Source organism: Palaemon carinicauda, chromosome 18, assembly GCF_036898095.1.
Source record: "Palaemon carinicauda isolate YSFRI2023 chromosome 18, ASM3689809v2, whole genome shotgun sequence".
In the NCBI taxonomy this organism is placed as follows: Eukaryota; Metazoa; Arthropoda; class Malacostraca; order Decapoda; family Palaemonidae; genus Palaemon; species Palaemon carinicauda.
The window spans coordinates 23,754,441-23,774,373 of NC_090742.1; the positions used below are offsets into that span (position 1 = coordinate 23,754,441).

Genomic DNA, 19,933 nt, shown 5'->3' on the forward strand with positions numbered 1-19,933 from the left:
CAAATTTTAACAGCCAAGTTCAAGCTACATTGAAGTTATACGTACTCCTAGTAAGATGTGGGTTTGCATGTGTAAGAACAAATAATATAGAGACTTTACCCCTTTGTGATGACCGTGGTGTAGGTACTGAATTTGTATTGGAAGGTGGATCAGTTAGAATAACTCTGGATGATGGCCGGGATTGATTTCTCTGCCTACAACTTGTACTTGTACGTCTCCCTCCTTTGAAATGGTAAAGCATGATAAGAGGCAAAGAATATGCTTTAGTTATATAAAATTCAAATCAAATGTAGTACAAGAAAATCAAACTTAAGTATCATAAAGGGAATAAATGAGAAAAAATTCTATACAGAAAAAAAAAGAAGTATACGTTGACCATCACTAATCCGGCCTTCTATAATCCGGAAACATCCGTTAGCCGGCATTATTTGTGCTACTGGGCGCTTGGTTGGCCGCACTGTTTCTCAATTATTTTCGCTACTGGACGGTTGGCAGCGCTCTTTCCAACATAAAAAAGATATAGCGTGTGTTAGCATGTTGATGCAAACATTGGCAATCTCTTCCTATGTGATTTTTAAGCTTTATTTTTGTAAAAAGATCATTCTATCCACAGCCAAATCGCCAGTGAATAAAGGAAGTGATAAACGTAAACATAAATCACTGTCAATATCGGAAAAGGTTGAACTTCTGAAAAAACTTGATAATGGTGTCTCTGTTGGTAAGTACGAACGCACAATGCTACTATGTATGCATATCAAACGCATTTGCGATTTATTTTTCTTTCATTTTGGTAAATAACAGATCGTAACTTATTTATATTAGTCTAATAATTATTTATTTACAATTAATTTTATATCAATAAGTACAGAGACTGGGATGGAGGAATCCCAGGGTGACAGGGGATGCAAGAAAGGAATAGTACCGTTGGTGCCCCGCAAAGCACATTCCCAACGTGTAATTGCTGACCACTCCCCGTGACAGATCCCTAGCGAAATAAGCTCAACTGCTCATGAGGTTGACATAGCTTTTGTGCCTTGGAGTCCTGGCCAACTAAAAAAACCCAGTTGCTGCTTCTTGGTAATACTGTACTCTGTAGTACCTAAGAGTCTGGCTGTTCTTGGATGTCCGGAAATCCCAGTAATCGCTAGCCTTTCGCTGTCAATCCTGGCAGTTGGGAGCTGTGGCACATTAGGGACAGCCCAACTTTTAGGAGACTTAACTGTTGGTTAGGGACAGAAAAGAAGAAGTCACCGAGGATTAAGCGGATGCAGCAGCAAATGGGTAACTAACAGCCAACCCCTTTTTACACTAGTGGTCACTAAGCTAATAATTAGAGGTTATTAGCTGAGATTTCCAAACAGATAAGCATTAGACAATATCACAGAAAAATTAAAAATGAGTGAGAAATTAAAGCTAAAGCACAAATGTGCAAAATGATAAATAAGCAAATGGTGCGTAGACTTCAAAGAAGGGTGCGCTGCAAACCTGCACCGTAATAGAGTATGCCTGTTCTGTCAGCAAGAACAAGAAGTAGAAAAATTGAAAAAAGAAAACAAGGAACTAAGAAAACAATTGAAAGAAATCATGTCAAAGTTCCAACAGTGAAAAGTCATAGATGATGTAGAAAATGGGATTAGTATCCAAGTAATACAAAATAAGGTAAAATCAGGACATGACATAGATAGGAAATAACCAACAAACACAGAGTTCATGAAACCCACTAGAGGAAGGGTAGCTAAGGCCAATAAGACTAAACAATAACCTAGAAATATAACTAACACCAAAAAAAGATTCTCTCCCCTAGCAGAGAAAAAGGAAGAGGAGACGTTAATCGGAGACTCTATGGTAAACAACCAAGGGGAGCACTTCAGCCTCAAAAAGAGAAAAGTGAGGTCCTATCCAGGTGCCAACACGGATGATAGAAGAAGCAGTCAGTAAAACTATAACAGAGAACAAGAAGACCACTATTATGGTTCAGGCAACTGGAAATGACTAATTTCTAAGAAAGGATACTGCTAGCCAAATAGAACCTTTGGTTAAACAGCTAGAAACAACTGTAGAAATGGCTAGAAGCAACACCGATAATAATATAGTTATAGGCATTCTCCAAAGACTCAATGTCAGCCAATTCACCCTCAGTAAGGCCATAGAGATAAACGAAAGGCTCAAGTCACAGTGTCAGAAAAAGAAAGTGAAATCTATAGATCTTTGGGAGACTTTCTGCAGCAAGAGAAAATTATACAGGAGACAGAATACACTTTAGTGAAGAAGGCAAGACAGTGTACGGAAACCAACTTGACCTCAGCCTGTACAATTATTTGAACACAGTAGACCAAGAACGAACTAGACCCTTAGTAAATCCTCCAACAACAAATATGACAAATTCGGAGATAATTTGTATTTTTCCCTAAATAATAGTCATAGTTATTTATGTGGATATACTGTACTTTAGGCGGAGTTGGAAGTCAGCCATTATATTTAAAGTGCGAGGTGGCAACCCTGCCTAACCACTTGAGTGGGTAGGCAGGGGGTGGCTGGGGAGTTCCAAGCTGCCTATATACAGTATACTCTCAGAGCCATGAGCTACGTCACTTTTTGATAGCAGGCAGGACTCACACTCACACTCACACTCACACTCTCACTCTCTCTCTCTCTCTCTCTCTCTCAACTAATTCAAAAATAGATTATGGAAATAATAACATTACTTTTACTCATTTCATTAAACTTGAATTTATTTGATACTTTAATAACATTACTTTGGAAGTGACAGCAATTATCTTCCGTGTGTTAGCCAAAGTTAACTTAATGATCTGCTATGGAAGTAACCAATTATTTTACTTGTTTGAATTTTATTTCAATAAAGTTCCACTTGAACTTATTTCAAATGTCTTTTCTTTGTTAACCAACATTCATTTATTCAAGGGGTATTTCAAGTTTAAAATGAGTTTGTTAGCTACTTGGTATTATGTATTCTAGGATAATATATGGACAATCCGGCACCCTATTGGTCCCAAAGTTGCCGGATTAGTGATGGCCTATGTGACTGAACCAACTGTTGAAATGAGAAAAATATATTACAAGAAATATAAAAGTTTCAAAATAATTCTCTAAATTTGAATACAGTACTTGCCATTTGCATAGGGGGTTTGACTCAATTATCTGTAGCCACGGTTGATACTCGAATGCTGAATGTATGCTGTCTGCTTTGTTGTAGGTAATCATTGTTTAAGATTCCAGAATACCCTCTCTATACATGCAGATTTTTTTATATGATATCTATTACAGTATATCCAAACCTTAAATTTCTATTTTGGTGCAAAATGACAAATTCCGAGATAATTTGTATTTTTCCCAAATACAAACCTGAAGCTATTTATTTGGATTATCTTTCGGCAAAGCTGGAAGGTAGCCATTAAACTTAAAGTGAAAAGTGGCAACCCTGCCTAACTGTTTGGCAGGGGGTGGCTGGGGGGTACACAGCCACCTCTTACAGTATTGAGGTACATCACTTTTGATTGAAGGCAGGACTTTTGGGGGACAGGTGATGGCAGGCCAATTTATATAAATAACTCCAGGTTTGTATTAGTTAAGGAAAAATACAAATTACCTCCAAATTTGTCATTTATTCCCATACTAACAAACCTTCCGTTATTTATTTGGATGAATCACTTTTAGATAGGTGGAAGTCCTAAGTCTGGCATGGACATTAACCCAGTTTTAACTAGTACAGTATATGACGGTGGTCAAGGGAAAACTTTGACACCTGGCTAAAATATACAGTGAGTTCAGTATAATAGAGGCCTGTACAATACCGTGTAACAGTTTGTTGTCTTGTATATACACCTTCTGAGTTTATAGGAAAAAAGAAAAAAAAAACGTATCACATTTCTTACCTCGCAGAAAGCAATGGGGATGTGAACAGTACATAAATTTATGACTTATACTAGGCTACACAAGGGAAGTGATAATTACCTGCAGAGGTTAAAGCCAGCTTGCAGAGGGACCCATGGTTCTGTACCCCAAGGGAGGGGAAGATGAAAAAAGTAGAGCCAGACATACTCTCATTCATCCCAGTCTTAAACCGGGTAACCAATACCCTCAGCCAACTGCTACTTGTCCATCAAGGAGCCTGAGGTATTCTTACACTACTTGTTGAGTAGCCACCACAGGACCGATAATAAACGTATCGAGTCTCCTGTAGGTCATGTCTTTTAAGTATTGGGCTGTGAAAGTAGTTTGTCGAAGAGACAAACTACTTTCACAAGCATGTTTTAAGTATTTACAACTCTGAGAAGTTGTGTTTGAATGCCAGGGAAGTGCTTAATCCCCTGACATCATGGGCTCTAGGTCAGTGAGCCGGAGGAGGATCGGGAGACAAGGCTCTTTCGATGACTTGGTGGATCCAGGAGGAAACCGTGTTTTTAGTGATCCTCCTCTTTACTCTCCCTGAGCTAACATACAGTGGTGTAAGTCGGGGCTGTGTTGCTGCAGTGCATTTAAAATAGTATCTTAAACTTCTCACTGGGCATAGTAACAATTGATCTGGGTCATTGGTTACAGAACAGAGACTCGCAATCTGAAAAGGGGCCGAATCTATGGTCCAGTACCCCGCAAGAACGTCGTCTTAAAAGTGAGGTTTCGGTCAGTTGCAAGGTGTAATGGTTCACAGGGAGGTCCTTTTAAGGATCTCAAGACGCGACCCACGTTCCAAGGAGGCCTAATCTCTGAGGGCAAGAGATCTCATAAGTCTGTATGAGTAAAGAAAGCTCCAACGAAGAGGAAATGTCAATTACTTTTAGCTTACAGGTGAGGCTTAAGGCTAAGCGATAGCCTTTCACCGCTGAGACAGAAAGCTTTTCCTCCCGAAGGTATACAAGGGACTCAGCTATTACTGGAATAGTGGCATCGAGTGGAGAGAGATTCCTTCCAAGACACCAACCACAGACGACCCTGCATTTAACCTGGTATACTGAGGCTGAGGACTTACGCAAGTAACCGGACATTCTTTCTACAACTTGTTGTGAAAAGCCCTTCAGAGAGAGGAGACACTGGATAGTCTTTATGCGTGAAGTCGAAGCGACTGCACGGTCCTGTGAAAGATTTTCGCGTGTGGTTGTTTGAGTAGATCTGGTCGTGGAGAAAGCTCTCGCGGTAGATCTACTAGATGTTGCAGGAGGTCCAGAAACCCCTCTGTGTGATGCCATAGCTCCGGAGGTACAAGGGTCATCATTAGATCTTTGGATGCGCTGGTCTTGTTGAGCGGTCTTCTCATCAGACAAAATGGGGGAAAGGCATACACGTCGATGTTGTTGAAATGCATCTTGCCATAGAGCCTGAGGGTCCGGGACTGGAGAACAGTACAGCGGAAGCTTGCTGTTCAGAGATGTTGCGAACAGATCTACGCTCGGGGAACCCCAAAAAGTCAGGACTTTGTTGGCTATCTGATGATTCAAAGACCATTCGGATCCTACCAAGTCACTCTGCTAAGATTGTCCGTGAGCAAATTCCTCTTGCTGGGAATGAAGAGAGCTGTTAGAGACACCGAATGATCTTCTGACCATTTGAGGATCTTTTAACAAGATAAAATAGAGGCTGCAAAAAGGTACCGCCCTGTTTGTTTATGTAAGCCACTACTATAGTGTTGTCGCTTATCAACACCACAGAGTGACCTGCCAGCAACTGTTTGAACTGATGGAGAGCTAGGTAGGCTGCTTTCATCCAAAGAAGATTTATGTACTGGTACCTTTCTGTCTCTGACCAAAGGCTGGATATTTTATGGTGAAGCAAGTGAGCCCCAACCTTTCCTTTGATGCATCTGTGAACAGGATCAAATAGGGAGGGGGAACGAGAAGATTCTGGCCCCGTCGAAGGTTTTCGTCAGCCATCCACCAATTCAAATCCATCACCTGGTCCTGAGTTATAAGAACTCGAGTGTTCGGTGGATCGGAGTGTTGGTTCCACCCGGACTTCAGTTGCCATTGCAGGGATCTTATCCTGAGGCGGCCGTTCGGAACTAGACAGATGAGAGGTTAGATGGCCTAACAGACTCAACCAACGAGACGCCGGAATACTTCTTTTCTGAGGAAGGGTGCGGCCACTTCCCTTAGTTTGTTTACTCTTTTGTCTGATCGGAAGACTTTCGCTTGGATGGTGTCTATTATCGTACCGAAATATACCAGCCTTTGTGAATGTTGCAGTAATGACTTCTCGTGATTTATCAGGATCTCCAGATCCTGACTAAACTGAAGAAGCATGTCTCGGTAACGAAGAAGGGTCGTCTCCAAGTCTGCTAGGATTAACCAGTCGTCCAGATATATGAGGAGACGGGTACCGTTCCTGTGAGCCCAAGATGACATAAGGGCAAACACACTGGTGAATACCTGAGGAGGTCTCGCGAGATCGAAGCATAGAACCTTGAATTGGTATATCTTTTCCTCATGTATGAACCTTAGGTACTTCCTTAAAGACAGATGGATTGGGATCTGGAAGTATGCGTCCTTCAGATCCAAGTCCCTTGGACGAACCGCTTGAATGACAGTGTCTGATGTCTCCATTCTGAAATGAGTCTGTTGCACAAACTTGTTCAGAGAATAGAGACTGATAACTGTCTCAGCCTCTAGTCGCCTTTTTCCCTAGAAAAATTTGAATGTAGAAGCCTGTGGACTCGTCCGCAACCTCTTGGAGAGCCCTTCTGCAGCATAGTCTGGACTTCGGCCCTGAGGACCAGCTCCTTTGCGGATCCCTTCGCATAGAAGCTTGGATACACTGGATCCTGAGTCAGAGGAGGAAGAGATTGAATGAACGGGACATGATACCCTAGGGCAATCACTTCCACTGTCCAGTTTTGCCCCGTGAAGCTGCCACCTCTGCCAGTGGTGCTGTAGGCATCCTCCCACAGGTGGTAGGTGAAGAGGAATGCCATTCCTAATGGGAGTGACCACCTCGGCCACCTCCTATTCCTCCCTTCTTTCCTCTGAAGGACTTGGTCCCTTTCTGGCCTTTGGATGGAAAGGGCCACTTAGACACCTTTGAAGGTCCTGAGGACCTAGAAGCTGAAGAGTGAGAAGAAGAAGGTACTTGCTGAGTATGAGATGACTGGGAAGGTCTACCATAGGGCCTCAATGTCTTGGCCCTATGGAGGAGAGAATCATTTGACGATTTCCTCCATTGCTCAGCAGCCCTCTCTATCTCCTCTGGGACGAAGGGAGAAGAACCCTCAAGGGAGGAGTTCCTAAACCGGGAGACTTCCACCTTCGGCACCTGCTTGTGGAATTTCCCGATGACAGTATCCCTTCTCTTGAGTACAACATTCGCCCACAAGTTGATAACGTGGTGCGACAGGAAATCAAGAGTTCGGGTACTCGACAATAAGAAAGACTCCAAAGTCTTCCTGGCCGACTCCTTCGAGAGATCATGGGAGCAGACTATGAAGCCCAAGGATCCTAGCCATAGATCTAGCCATGAAGCAGCTTGCATGGCGTACTTCGCGCCACCCTCTATGTTCAAGAGTTCAACTGCCAAGAGGGAGACCCTCTGAGAGGCGAGGGTTTGAGTCGGGAGACCCTTCGTTAAAGACTATACTGAAGGGTCGAGGGACATGGTGGAATGAGGTTCCCCTTCATCTCGTGATACTTCCTTTGTAGAACGAAAGGAAGTGGAAGAGACTGGGAGGAGGAACCTGCCCTCAAGGAACTAGAAGTTCCAGCTATCTGGGTGACAGCTTTCCTTTTGGCGGCTGTAAAACCCTTAGACCAGGGCAAAGCGGCAGTGGATCTGGAAGGCTTGGCTTCTGGGTCTCAAACATTTCATCGAGAACCATATCATTACCCTCTCTTGGGTGGTGGAACCAGGAGTAGACAGCCTATTAATGACCTTCATGCAAGTGAGGACCTGCCAAAAGGTGTGCTCCGACTCACGTCTCTCTTGTTCAGAGTGGTAGTTCGGACTAGCCTCCTTTGGAAGATTCTCATCATCGGAATACAAGGGGTCGTCCACCTCCATGCTCACGTCCAGAGCCTGGGGTAAGTCAGGGTCGTCAACCATATCACTAGAGGGACCCATCACAGGGGACCTTCTTTGTGCCTCAGCCATACAAGCTTCTCTTGCCGCAGCGTTCTTGGGTTTCTCCTTGGTGTCCTTCGATTCCCTACGCACAGGACGTTCCTCCGCGGTCTTAAGGGGAAGAACTTGCAAGGTTTTTGAGGCACCTGACAAAGCTTTGGCAATAGTAGCTGAAGGCTGCTCCTCTGGAGGAGGTAAGGAAATTGGATGCTGGTCTGGGAGCACTACCTCAATCTGTTGAGGATTGAAAGGATGGATGGTTATCTCCCTGGGCGAGCCTATGTCCCTATGCCTCTTAGTCATGGTTTTCCTTGCCTTCACCAGGGTAAAGGGAAGGTTGGCCATGTAAGAGTCCGAAAGTCAAGGACCTTCGGCACTCAATCAGGATGGAGGTGATCTGCGAGCCTTGTCCGATATTGATCTACTGTACTTCTAGGATGATGGTGAGAAAGTTTGTCATCAGCAGGAGGCCGTTGGGCGAGGCAAACGCATATCACCTTGTCCGCGTGTGGAAGGTCCAAGAGAAGGTGAAATAAGGGCTTGGCACAGTTCCAGACCATGAGATGTTGACGGCTCTGGAAAAGGGTTATTCCTAGCACTGTGCTGATGGAGACGCAGGAGTTCCTCTTTCGAAGGGGGTCCCGAAATCTCTAAGGTCAGCCACACCTGTAGAAGATCTGAAAGGTAGAATGGCTCCCCAGCGGCTGGAGGTAAGGTTGCTCCTCTAGGGGAAGCAATAACACCCCCAGTACCCCGAGGTTGCCATGGAGTTAGTCGGTCTGCGCTCCTATTTGATTGTCCCTCGGAAGAGTGCGAGCGAGAAGAGCTTTTGAGAGAGATCTGGGGGTGCGGGACGAAGAAGACCGCGCTTTCCTCCCCCCTGAGGAAGAAAGATCGCGCTTGGCCTTCTTCCTACACCGTCTAAACTTATCCCATTGGGAGGCAGGCCACTCCCTGTACTCTGCACAGGGCAAACCCTGCTCGCAGCAATGGTCTCTGCATGAAGGACACAGAGAGTGCGGGTCGGTCTCCAACAATGACATGAAGGTACCGCACGCAGCACCCTCACGCCCTGGAAGGATTCATATGAAGGTGTTCAAAGAGAAAACATGCACACCTGAAAAGAAAAAGAATGCAAGTCCAATGACAATCTAGGGAGAGAGGGGACACGTCTGATCTCTACAGAGCCAAAAGAAAAGTGACTCTCCTCACTGCTGTGAGAGTACGTATATATAGAGGCAGGCTGGGTAGCCCCCAGCTTACCTGCTCAAGCGATTAGGCAGGGTTGCCACCTCACACTTTAAGTCTAATGGCTACCTTCCAGCTTCGCCGAAAGATAATCCAAATAAATAACGGAAGCTTTGTTAGTATGGGAACAAATATACAGCAGCACCTCAGTGTGCAAGTAACTTTGAATAAGAACAAATTGGGATACGAGCATGCATATTCAAACTAGATTATGAGCATTGCATCAGTCGACGCAAAAATTTAGCTCTGTATGAAAATTTTTTGTAAACAAGTACTATAAGAATGAGACTACTGCGATGTGAAGAATTTCTCCCATGTAACAAAATATCATCTGCAAGTTTAAAAGTAATGTGCTTTAAATGTTTGAATTGAGTCGTGTATTAATAATTTACTGTATCCAATATCAACTTTTTGTGTGTGCACATTTTTTATGTCTAAAAAATTTTAGGCTAGAGTCCTTGGTAAAAAAAATTTTTTATCATTATTTTCTTAAAGAGGAGGGGAGAGACGAGAGACGTTTTAGCAATATGGGTTGTTTGCAAAAAATTTCCTGCATAAAAGAAACCGAAAGGTTGAGAAATGTAAGATTATTTATAAGTAAAAAAAAAAATAAAAGTAGGTGAGGAAATGGTTTCAAGTGCAGTATTTATACAGAAAGAAATGCTTTTTAAAACCATTACCATGTTTATGGCAAGTACAAAAATTCTATATCTTTTGATAATGAAAATGGAATGGAAATGACAAACTTATAACAGAGTTTGTATTTTTCCTAGCATACAATCCCGAATTCTTTGCTATAGGAGATATTCTAGCGCGAGCTGGAAAATACGGCAGAAAAACCTTAACAAGGTCGTCAACGACCAGGCAGGTAGTTATCCACTTGTTAGCGGTGGGGGACCGCCGGTCGGTAGCTACTGTTTACCTTCAATCAGATTCTAGCTAGGAGGGAAGATTTGTGTAAAAATTCGGGTTTGTATGCTAGGAAAAATGCAAACTCTGTCATAAGTTTCTCATTTGTTCCTACACTGATACAAACCCTCATTCTTTACTATAGGAGACTTATTCCTGAGGCTAGGGTGGCCAAGGAGTTCCCAATTTGTAGGGAAGACAGTCCTCAGACTAGACTCTTGAGGGAAAAATCTCCTGTAAATCTTCTTTCTTTGTAGACCCTCATAATCTTAGCATAACTGAAAGTTTGTAGCTTCGTGGAAACAAATGTTTAAGGATGAAGTGGGTCAGGAACATTCGACTCGGACCCCTTCATACTTAAGATTCCCTGACCTTGAAAAGGGGAAACCTCGTGACCAGGAGTATAACTTATACCCTTTGAGAGGAATCAGACGAGTTTCATACCTTACTTCCATTGGCAAGTCCAGCTGAAACTGGCTACAGACTAGGATCCCCAGATGGGAGGGAGAAGGAAACGAAGAAGATAGATGGATGTCCTTCTTAAAACCTAGTGTAACACAGGATCCTCAATCAATGGGTAGTGTCCCTTGACAGGGTGTAAGGTAGCTACAGCACCTGTTGACATGCCACAATAGGCCCTATAGAAAAGGTGTCTAGAGACATATGTGTCACGTCGCTCAAATAGTGAGCAGTGAATGTAGATTGTCGTTTCTAGACCCCAGCTCTTGAGACTTGGGAGACAGAAATTTCTCTTCAACGCTAGTGAGGCAACCACTCCCCTAACTTGATGGGCTTTGGGTTGGATTACAATAACTTTCTTGAGCCAAAAAGAAATGGTGTTGCGAGAGATTCTCTTCTTTACCTTGTTGGTACTAAGGAAGAGATGACGGAGGCGTGGTCTGAAAGGTCTGGTGCGCTTCAGGTACTTCCTTAGCGCCCTGACTGGGCACAGTAACAACTGGTCTGCATCCTGTGCTACCTTATTGAGGCTGGAAAATTGAAATTCTCGAAACCTCTCATCGGCAGATGAAGGATTCTGAGTCTTACTCACAAAGCCTGGTACGAAGTTGAGACAGACTTCCCCCCATCCACTAGAATGGGTGACGTAAGACAGACCATGTAGCTCATTGACCCTTTTAGCCGAGGCCAGAACTACCAGGAAGACGGTCTTAAGGGTCAGAAAGTAGTCTGAGGCCCTATGTAAGGGCTCATAGGGCGGACCCTTCAAGGAACGCAAGACCAAAGACACGTCCCAAAGTGGTGGTCTAATCTCAACTGGGGGGCAAGATCTCTCAATACCTCGAATCAACAAGGCGATATCTTACGAGGCGGAAAGGCAACCCATTTCAGTCTACAGATGAGGCTCAAGGCTGACCGATAGCCCTTAATCGCCGAGACTGAGGTACAAAAGGAAGTAAGCCACTAAAGAAAGAGAGGGATCGAGTGGAGACACGCCTCGCCATCTCCACCAAGCTGCAAACACTCTCCATCTTGCTTGGTAGAGGTTTGTGAAAGATTGACGCAGATGCCTGGACACGTACTCAGCCAATCTCTCTCAAAAGCCTCTGAATCTGAGGAGTGATTGGACAGCCTCCAGGCATGAAGCTTCAGCAAGGGAATTCTCCCGTGAGGGACACCACTGTGTGGCTGCGTCAGCAGAAGGGGTTCCAGAGGAAGAAACCTTAGAACCTGAACCAGAAGGGAAAGAAGGTCTGCGTACCATTCTCTGCTTGGCCATGCAGGAGTTACTAGGGTTAGATTGCAGTTCCAGGAGGTCCTGAGTTTGTTGATCACCCTTCTCAGCAGGCAAAAGGATGGAAAGGCGTATGCGTCCAGGTTGTCCCAAGAATGTTGAAGGGCGTCCTGGAGCACTGCCTGATGATCTGGAGCTGGAGAACTGCAGCGGGGAAGCTTCGCATTCAGAGAAATGGCGAACAGGTCTATTGTGGGGAAACCCCACAAAGCTATTACTGCCTTCGCTACTCGAAGATCCAAAGATCATTCGCCACTCAACACTTGGTGATGCCTGCTTAGTTGATCCGCCACGATGTTTCTCCGACCCGGAATAAACCTGGCTATGAGAGAAATGTAGTGACCTTCTGCCCACTGGCAAATCTGTACTGCTAGAAGACAGAGGTCTCTTGCCAGAGTACCCCCTTGCTTGTTGATATACGAGACGGTCGTGGAGTTGTCGCTCATCAGCACCACCTCTCGTCCTTGTAGATCTTCTACAAAGTATTTTAGGCCTTTCCAGGATGCTAACAATTACAGGTGATTTATATGGAGAGTTTGCTCTATCGGAGAGACCAGACTCCTGATGCTAACTTTGGGCCTAGGTGGGAACCCCAGCCTCGTAGCAACGCGTTCGAAAAGTTTTGACTTTGGATTGGAGCTTTGAAGAGGAATGCCCATCTGAGTATTCTCTTTGGCTGACCACCACTGAAGATCTTGTATCACAAGAGCTGAAACTTCTGCTGGCAAGAATGGGAAATCGTTCTTTTAGGATCAATGGGTCTTCAGATGCCACTGGAGACTTTGCATTCTTGATCTTCCACCTGGAACTAGTTTTTCCAGGGAGGAAAGATGCCCTGGAAGACTCTGCCACAAAATGGCTGGAGGAAGCAGTGGAGACAACAGTTGGGCGATGGATTGTTCCAAGAAGGGAACACTCTCCCTACCTGGGTGTTGATGGACATCCCCAGATCCTTGCAAAGGTCGAGAAGCCTTCTCAGGTGATCCAGGGCTTGTTCCCTGGACGAGGCCAGGAGTAGCGTCCAGATACCTTAGCAGGCATATCCCGTGCTTGTGTGCCCAGGAGGAAAAGTTCAAAAACCCTTGTAAACACCTGTGGGGCGGTTGAGAGGCCGAAGCATAATACATTGAACTTGAAGCTTTGACCCTGAACCACAAAGCGCAGGGATTTCCGAGTTGAGCGATGGATTGGTACTTGGAAATATGCATCTTTCAAGTCCACAGATGCCATAAAGTCTCCTAGACGCACCACATGGATCACGGAGGCTGCTGTCTCCATTTTAAATGGAGTCTGCTTCACAAACTGATTTAGAGAGATCGATTACTGGTCTGCAACCCCCCAAGGATTTCTATACCAGAAAGAGGCCACTAAAAAACCCCAGGGAGGTGTTGGGGACCTGTTGGATGGCACCCTTTAGAAGCATGCTCTGGATTTTCTGAGCTAGGGTCTGCTGTTTCCCGCGATCCCGAGGGACCTGGGAGGACGAGATCGGAGGAGGAATTAGAGGAGGAGGAGACCCTATGAAAGGGATGCGGTACCCCCCCCAACAAAGCACCTTGGTGGTCCATTGCATGGCCCCCATAGCTTTCCACCTCCTTCAACTCCACTGCAGGCACGCCCCTACGCACTGGAAGGGGGGAACCGAGACCCTATTTCTGTCTAGGGTTCCTCCTTCTGCCTTTAGCCTTGGGAGGAGCCGACTTTCCTCTGCCCATAGGTTTGACTACAAAGGAGAGGCGGCTGAGGCTCTTGGCTGGAAGTGGAGCCGCGATTGTGGCCTTAGTTTGTGGAGTTGGCTGCTGCTGCATTGTGCGAAAGGAGGCAGCCTTTTGCATCGCGGTGTCCTGCGTCTCTTTCCTCCAAGTATCTAAGGTAGAGGAAACTGCTTGCTTAGAAAAGAGGAGAGGTTGTAGAAGGTCCGAGTTTCTCAAATCTGATCTCTCGGCTTTACCGAAGCTATTATGAAGTCTGGAAACTACTGATTCCCTCCTTTTGAGAACCCAATTGCCCCACATATTCACTGTTGTAGCAGTTAAGAAGTCCATTGTCTTAGCCCCAGCAGCTAGGACTTTCTGTAGGGATTGCACGGAGTCATGGTTTGATAGGTCCTCGTGACTCGCGAGGTAGCCGACTGTACCAGTCTACCAGACCACGTGTCAAACCAAGATAAAGCCTCCAGAAGGGACATTGAAGCCGCTTCCATTGCTGAGGCTTCTGTGGCTGAGAAAAAGACTGGAAGAGTAGAGTCTCTCTCCGAGGAGCAGCCAGGTGTGAGACTCGCCGTGAGGGGATCCAAGGTCAGAGAAGAAGGGATGGCGTCTCTGACCTTGTAAAAGCGCTTTTGCCTAATAAACGGGATTTGCAAAAGTTTAAGGGATCCCCGAGACTTCAGGGAACCCGTTTCTCCCAAGACCGTCTACGAGACTTTCATCAGACAGCCTGCAGCGTGAACAGACCAGGGAAGTTTATTTCTGGTCTCAGGATTCGGTGGAGGACGAAATAGCCTGTTTAAGACTGGAGCGTCAGTAGGTCGAGAAGACAGATGCAAATCGCCGAGGCCTGAGATATAACTCATAGTTCTTAGAGCCCTTAAATAGGAGGACTCTAAGTCCTTTGACAGCGGCTCTTCCGAGGAATCCTCAGGCTGCGCTAATTCCTCATGTGTTATTACAGGTGAAGTGGAGACGCGAGTAGCAGACACACCTTTTGTCTTACCCCTCGCATCTTTCTTATTTGAAAGGGGAAGAGCGATAGAAGTCGGAGTGTCTGGAGGCAATGGCGAAGTGGGAGACCATGTTACCGTTGTTGCAGGAGAAGGCTGAGCGCTGGATAATGGCACCGGGAGCCCCTAACCTTGCGTGGATGTAGACGGTCTAGGATTAAGTGACCGAATTATCGGCACTGACCTAGTAGAATTTGTAGAGATTCCTCTCTTTGAAAGGTCTGAAGGACGAGGTGGATGAGCCCGACTTGATCGGTGATCTGGCCTTTTCCCTCTGCTCTCAACCGAAGCGAAGAAGGGTTGAACCCCTGCATCTTCTTCAGAGGTTTTCAAGAGGCTTGTAATCTCTAACTTATTAGGGAGCCAGGGAACCGGGGAGGTTGTCCTGTCTGAAACACGAGGGCGACGAGATCGACCCCACGAGTGTATGACCGGAGACTTGCGAGATCGAGAAGTCGAAGGGCGAGAGCGATCTTTCTCTGATGATAAGGAGCGAACAAGGAGAAGCACTCTTTCTGACTTTCCTAGAGCAATCAGAGACCCTCAAACTAATATGTGAAGGAGAGGGTTTGAGGTCAGGGCGCGCTTTGCCCTTGGCTGAGCTCCTCGCACAATTAGATGAAAAGTCGTGGGAAGCGCTTATTACGCTTTGAAGAGCTCTCTTGTGACGAAGAATGAGAATGTAACATAGCGCTCTTTTTCTTGAAGCGCTTAAAGCGCTTAGATGATTTTTCGCGAGAGGAAGACGACAGCGAAGCAGGACAATGACGAGACAAAGCGCTCCTTAGGTTTGTGCCGAGAGGGCTCACAGTCTCGAGGCAAGACGTTTCGTTAAGAGGCAGAAGCAGAAGGCGAGGAAGAGCGAGAACGATGATGTCTCTTCCTATATCGCCTGTCTCTCCGGCGAGAACGTCTAGGCAAAGGAGAGCGAGCTCTCCTTTTCCTCTTCTTTCTCTCCCTCCTAGCCTCCGAGGAGGAGGAGGAGGAGGAGGAGGTACTGCGATGTTTGCGCTTGCGACGCTGTGATATTGAAGAAGCACAAACGGTGTGAGAAGTAGGCGCCGCAGGAGCTGAAGTTACTACATCCACTGTAACTTTAGCGTGCACCGATTGAGTTGACGGGAGGTAGGCGAGGTCCGGAACTCCCGAGGGTTCATAAAAAAGAAGGGACCTGAGGCACAACCTTGCCTGCGAGAAACTGATTCCAAACTTCTTCCGAAGGAGAACCACGAAGTCCAATGGAAGGTTATACCGCTCATACATGATCAGGAATGGAAGCGGTAACGGAGTCCTTCCCGGTGGCGAAAACATTGCCCCACTAGGGGAGGCAACGGGATCTCCTGACTAAGAGGAATCAATGGTGCCACTCTTCCTTGACTTCCCCCTCCGGAGGAGGGAGGCAAGGAAGAGTCTGAAGGGAGAGAACGAGAGACCGAAGAAGAGGCCCGAGACTCCTTACCTTTCGACGGCGAACCTGGAGGTAACGAGTCCTTCTTGGATTTCTTCTTCTTCCTCTTCTCGAACTTCTCCCACTGAGAGGGCGACCACTCTCTACGTACTTGGCAGGGGGAGCTTTCAGAACACCTATGACCTCTGCACCCACGGCATAAAGGTGCCATAAGATTTTGGGGGCACCCCGGGACACTTCCTCATAATAGAGGACATCACATCTAACAAAGAAAAAGAAAAATAATTAATCAAAAACCCAAAAAAGAACGGCTAGTCTGCCAGTCAACCAAAAGCAGGAGCAGCGGTGTTACCACTGCGACGGCTAGAATTCGATTGAAGGTAAACATTCGCTACCGACGAGCGGTCCCCCACCGCCAACAGGTGGATAACTACCTCCCCGGTTGTTAACGACCTTGTTAAGGTTTTTCTGCTGTATTTTCCAGCTCGCGCTAGAATATCTCCTATAGTAAAGAATGAGAGTTCGTATCAGTGTAGACACTGTAACCAATTTTATAGTAAATCTATACAACAATTCTTTTAAAAGCCTAATTTAACAGTTTATATACAATAAACCATGAATTTTGTTGATTTGACACCAATGTATGAATCTGTTTTAGCTTTGACCTGCCATATTTTGGTTTGAATATTGATAGCAACATAATAAAAATAAAATCCATACAAGATGATATAAAATATTTACTTGTTTGTGAAGACTGTCGGGCCATCAATGAACCTCTGCTAGAAGGCAAGTCCATTAGAATATCGTTGCATTGATCTACATTGGAAAGTGGGTTGATAGGAATATCCCTGGACTGCCTTGTTTGACTCTGCCTACTAACTCTGGAGCCCCTCTTTCCTTCAGTATGGTAGTATATGAAAGAAAAAAACAATAAATTCCGAGGTTACACACAAAATCTCTATTAAGAAAATGCTTGGAAACACACTTTAACAAATTAAATAATTTAATAAAAACCAAAATTCAGGAAATAGACTTAACTACCCTTAACCTCCTAAGTCAATATTCTATCAATTAAAGACAACGATATTTATGAAAAGTTCCATTATAAAATGCAAGAGGTATTCCAGAATCTTACTAGGGTCTCATTAATATAATTTATACCGTACCATTCTTATATACAGAGCAGTATTGATAAAAGTATATTTAAAGATCAATCGCAAAAGTTAAAAAAAAAAAATATGCTCAATATTCCAAATCTCAGGGGAAGCATATGGAACTATAAAGATAATACACTAAAATATTAATGGTGAAAAAAATAGCATTCACCCAGTCATAATCACAATTCTTTAAAAATATTTTGTATTTTTCCTAAAAATTCAAAACATTGTCCTTTAATAGGACAATCATCCTTATGAGGCAGGAAGTCCCTATACCAATATGGCTGGTTTACTAACCCTGAAACTCCTTATGTCCTTTGGTTCTATTGAGCAAAAGTGAGGACTCGTTGTCAACCTTCTATTGATCTGAGCATGGAAATGTCATAGGTGTTAAACTAGGTCTCTACAAGAACCATGGTAGCCAGTTGTGGAAGATCCTATATCCAAAAGGATATGTTGATAAGATACCATGTCATGATGCTTAGCAGCATCCAGATTACAGTTCAGCACATAATGGGAAAACTGCTGCACCCTACAGGAGGGGAAGAGAAAAGAGGAGAAAAGCAAAACATTCTTACATCTTCTGGGCTTACATAGTAGTCACTATCTTCAAGATCCAAAGGCCTAATGGTGAGCTAGCTGAAATGTCAGCAGGGTCCCTGCCTTCTACCTGAGAAAACTAAATCTGAATACTCCTGTTTCAAGATATTTGACATTATAGGTCACAGGGAAGTACTTTACACAACTGTACAGAACCAGTGGTTGAAATAGGAAGCTGTTTTTAAGATGGTCTATGGTAGCAGATCCCAGGCCTGAGAAAAAATTGAACTTACATCCAAGTCTTCCATCAGGTACCTGTTGTTAGCACTGCTGTCACTGAACTGATGAACAGTGGAGAAGGTTCATTGCCAAGAGAGTGAGGTGCATATTTACTCAACTAGCTGGAGCATAAGATGTTCCTTGGGTCCAAAAAATAGGAAAATAGGACTTCATCCTAGCAAAAATCCGCAAGAAAAAAGACGACAGCATTATAAAGGCTGGTTAGACCTTTGAGGGAAGCCAAAGTGCCGATCAATGAGCATAATCCCTACATTGATAGGCATTATGGCTGCCCTGGAGGTCAACAAACTCGTGAATAAATGCAAAGAACTTAGTGTTGTAGACTCAGTCATCGATCACTGCCTCCAAAGAATCCTTCCTTACCTTAGGAGAATGAAACTGGACAATCCCTTACAGAGGAAGAAAAGACGATCAAGCATTGACTGTTCTCCTTCAGTAACTCAACTGCTTCTGGCTCTCATGCTCTCAAGATGTTTGGAGAGAACGATAGAACATGGCACTAAACAGCATATAGATGCATTTCACAAGTGATTATCCTTTGTTGGACAGGATCTTTGCCGATAACTGTGCAAGCATAATGTAGCATTCTGGTGAATATACAAACACTAAGATTGAACCTGAGAAGTCACCTGTTCCAATCTCTATCGAGCAAGCCAGTTGGAAGATTTTGCCGTTTGCAAAAATCTCGCAGCAGTGGAAGATCTCATGCGAGAAATCTAGGTGGTGGAAAAGTCTCAAGGCATAGAATGATTTTGAGCAAGGGAAGATTCCAGCAGGTTGGAAGATCTTTGGGCTGGGAGCACTGGGACAGAAAAGGTAACAGGTGATAGGAAACTTTGGGTGTTCATGAAAGGGAATACCTCACAGTCTGTACAAGCAAAGAGAACAATCATAGATTCCTCCTCCCCTAGTATTGCAGACTGGAAAAGCTGGAACTAAGCAGATGTCAGAAGTTTTGTGACCCAAAAGTAACTGAAAAACAGGCACGAGGAGTCCGATCATGTGGTGACTAAAACATGAGGTACCCAAGGACATGGAGGACAGATCAAGTGATGACTTGTCATGCTAAGACCACTCCAGCAGCCACTGAGTACATGTAGACTGAGAATGTAGAGACCAGGCATGTATGGATCAGTATTGATGGCACCAATCATTCAGGGCTGGTGTCTTCTTAAAAGAGATCTTGTCTTGTTCCCCAAAGGTGCTGAACATGTGTGAGAGAGTGATGAATCCTCTCCAACTGACTGTGTGAGAGTCCAGTCCATCATGACCATGCGCTGATAGCAAATGCACTAATACCTGTACTGTGTACCATAATTTATTCTCAGGACTGGAAATGTTCCTGGCATACCCAAGAACGTACAAGGATCACTTCCCTCCACAGATACGTTCTCAGTGTGCACCATTCTTCCAGTACGAAGAGAGAATTCAATCAGAGTACTAAACCTATACCCTCCACTCACCAGCAACTATATTTACCGCGTTAAAAGTTTAAATCGCCATTCTAGTTTCGCTAAAATCACTCCTATTAAAAGGACAAGGATTTGTATTGGTGTGGGAACAAATACAATATGGAGAAAGTAAGTCACATTCCATATATGAAAACTTTCTCTAATAAAAACAAGAATACCATGCAATATATGAACTCCTTCTCTTTTAGAAATAATAGTATCACAACTCAAAAAACTGTTTATAATACAGTAATGTATGCAAAACTTTGTGGCCTAATAATTCACAGAGCACGGTTCATAAGCAAGTCATTATTCGGTGTGGTAACCAGGCCTTCCAAAACTTGTATGGGACAGCCCAAAATCTTCCCTGTGCAGCAAAAATTA

General features: G+C 44.6%; 1 protein-coding gene across 1 annotated transcript in view; it reads right to left on the reverse strand.

The window, feature by feature from the left end:
* LOC137657224 (NFATC2-interacting protein-like) overlaps positions 1-19,933 on the reverse strand; it is a 139,157-nt gene that overhangs the window by 103,840 nt on the left and 15,384 nt on the right. Inside the window, exons 3-4 of the mRNA XM_068391566.1 lie at positions 16,843-16,998; positions 100-222 (exon numbers count right to left, since the gene is read on the reverse strand). Of these exons, the coding sequence (XP_068247667.1) occupies positions 100-222; positions 16,843-16,998 (279 nt within the window). The remainder of the gene's footprint in view (positions 1-99; positions 223-16,842; positions 16,999-19,933) is intronic.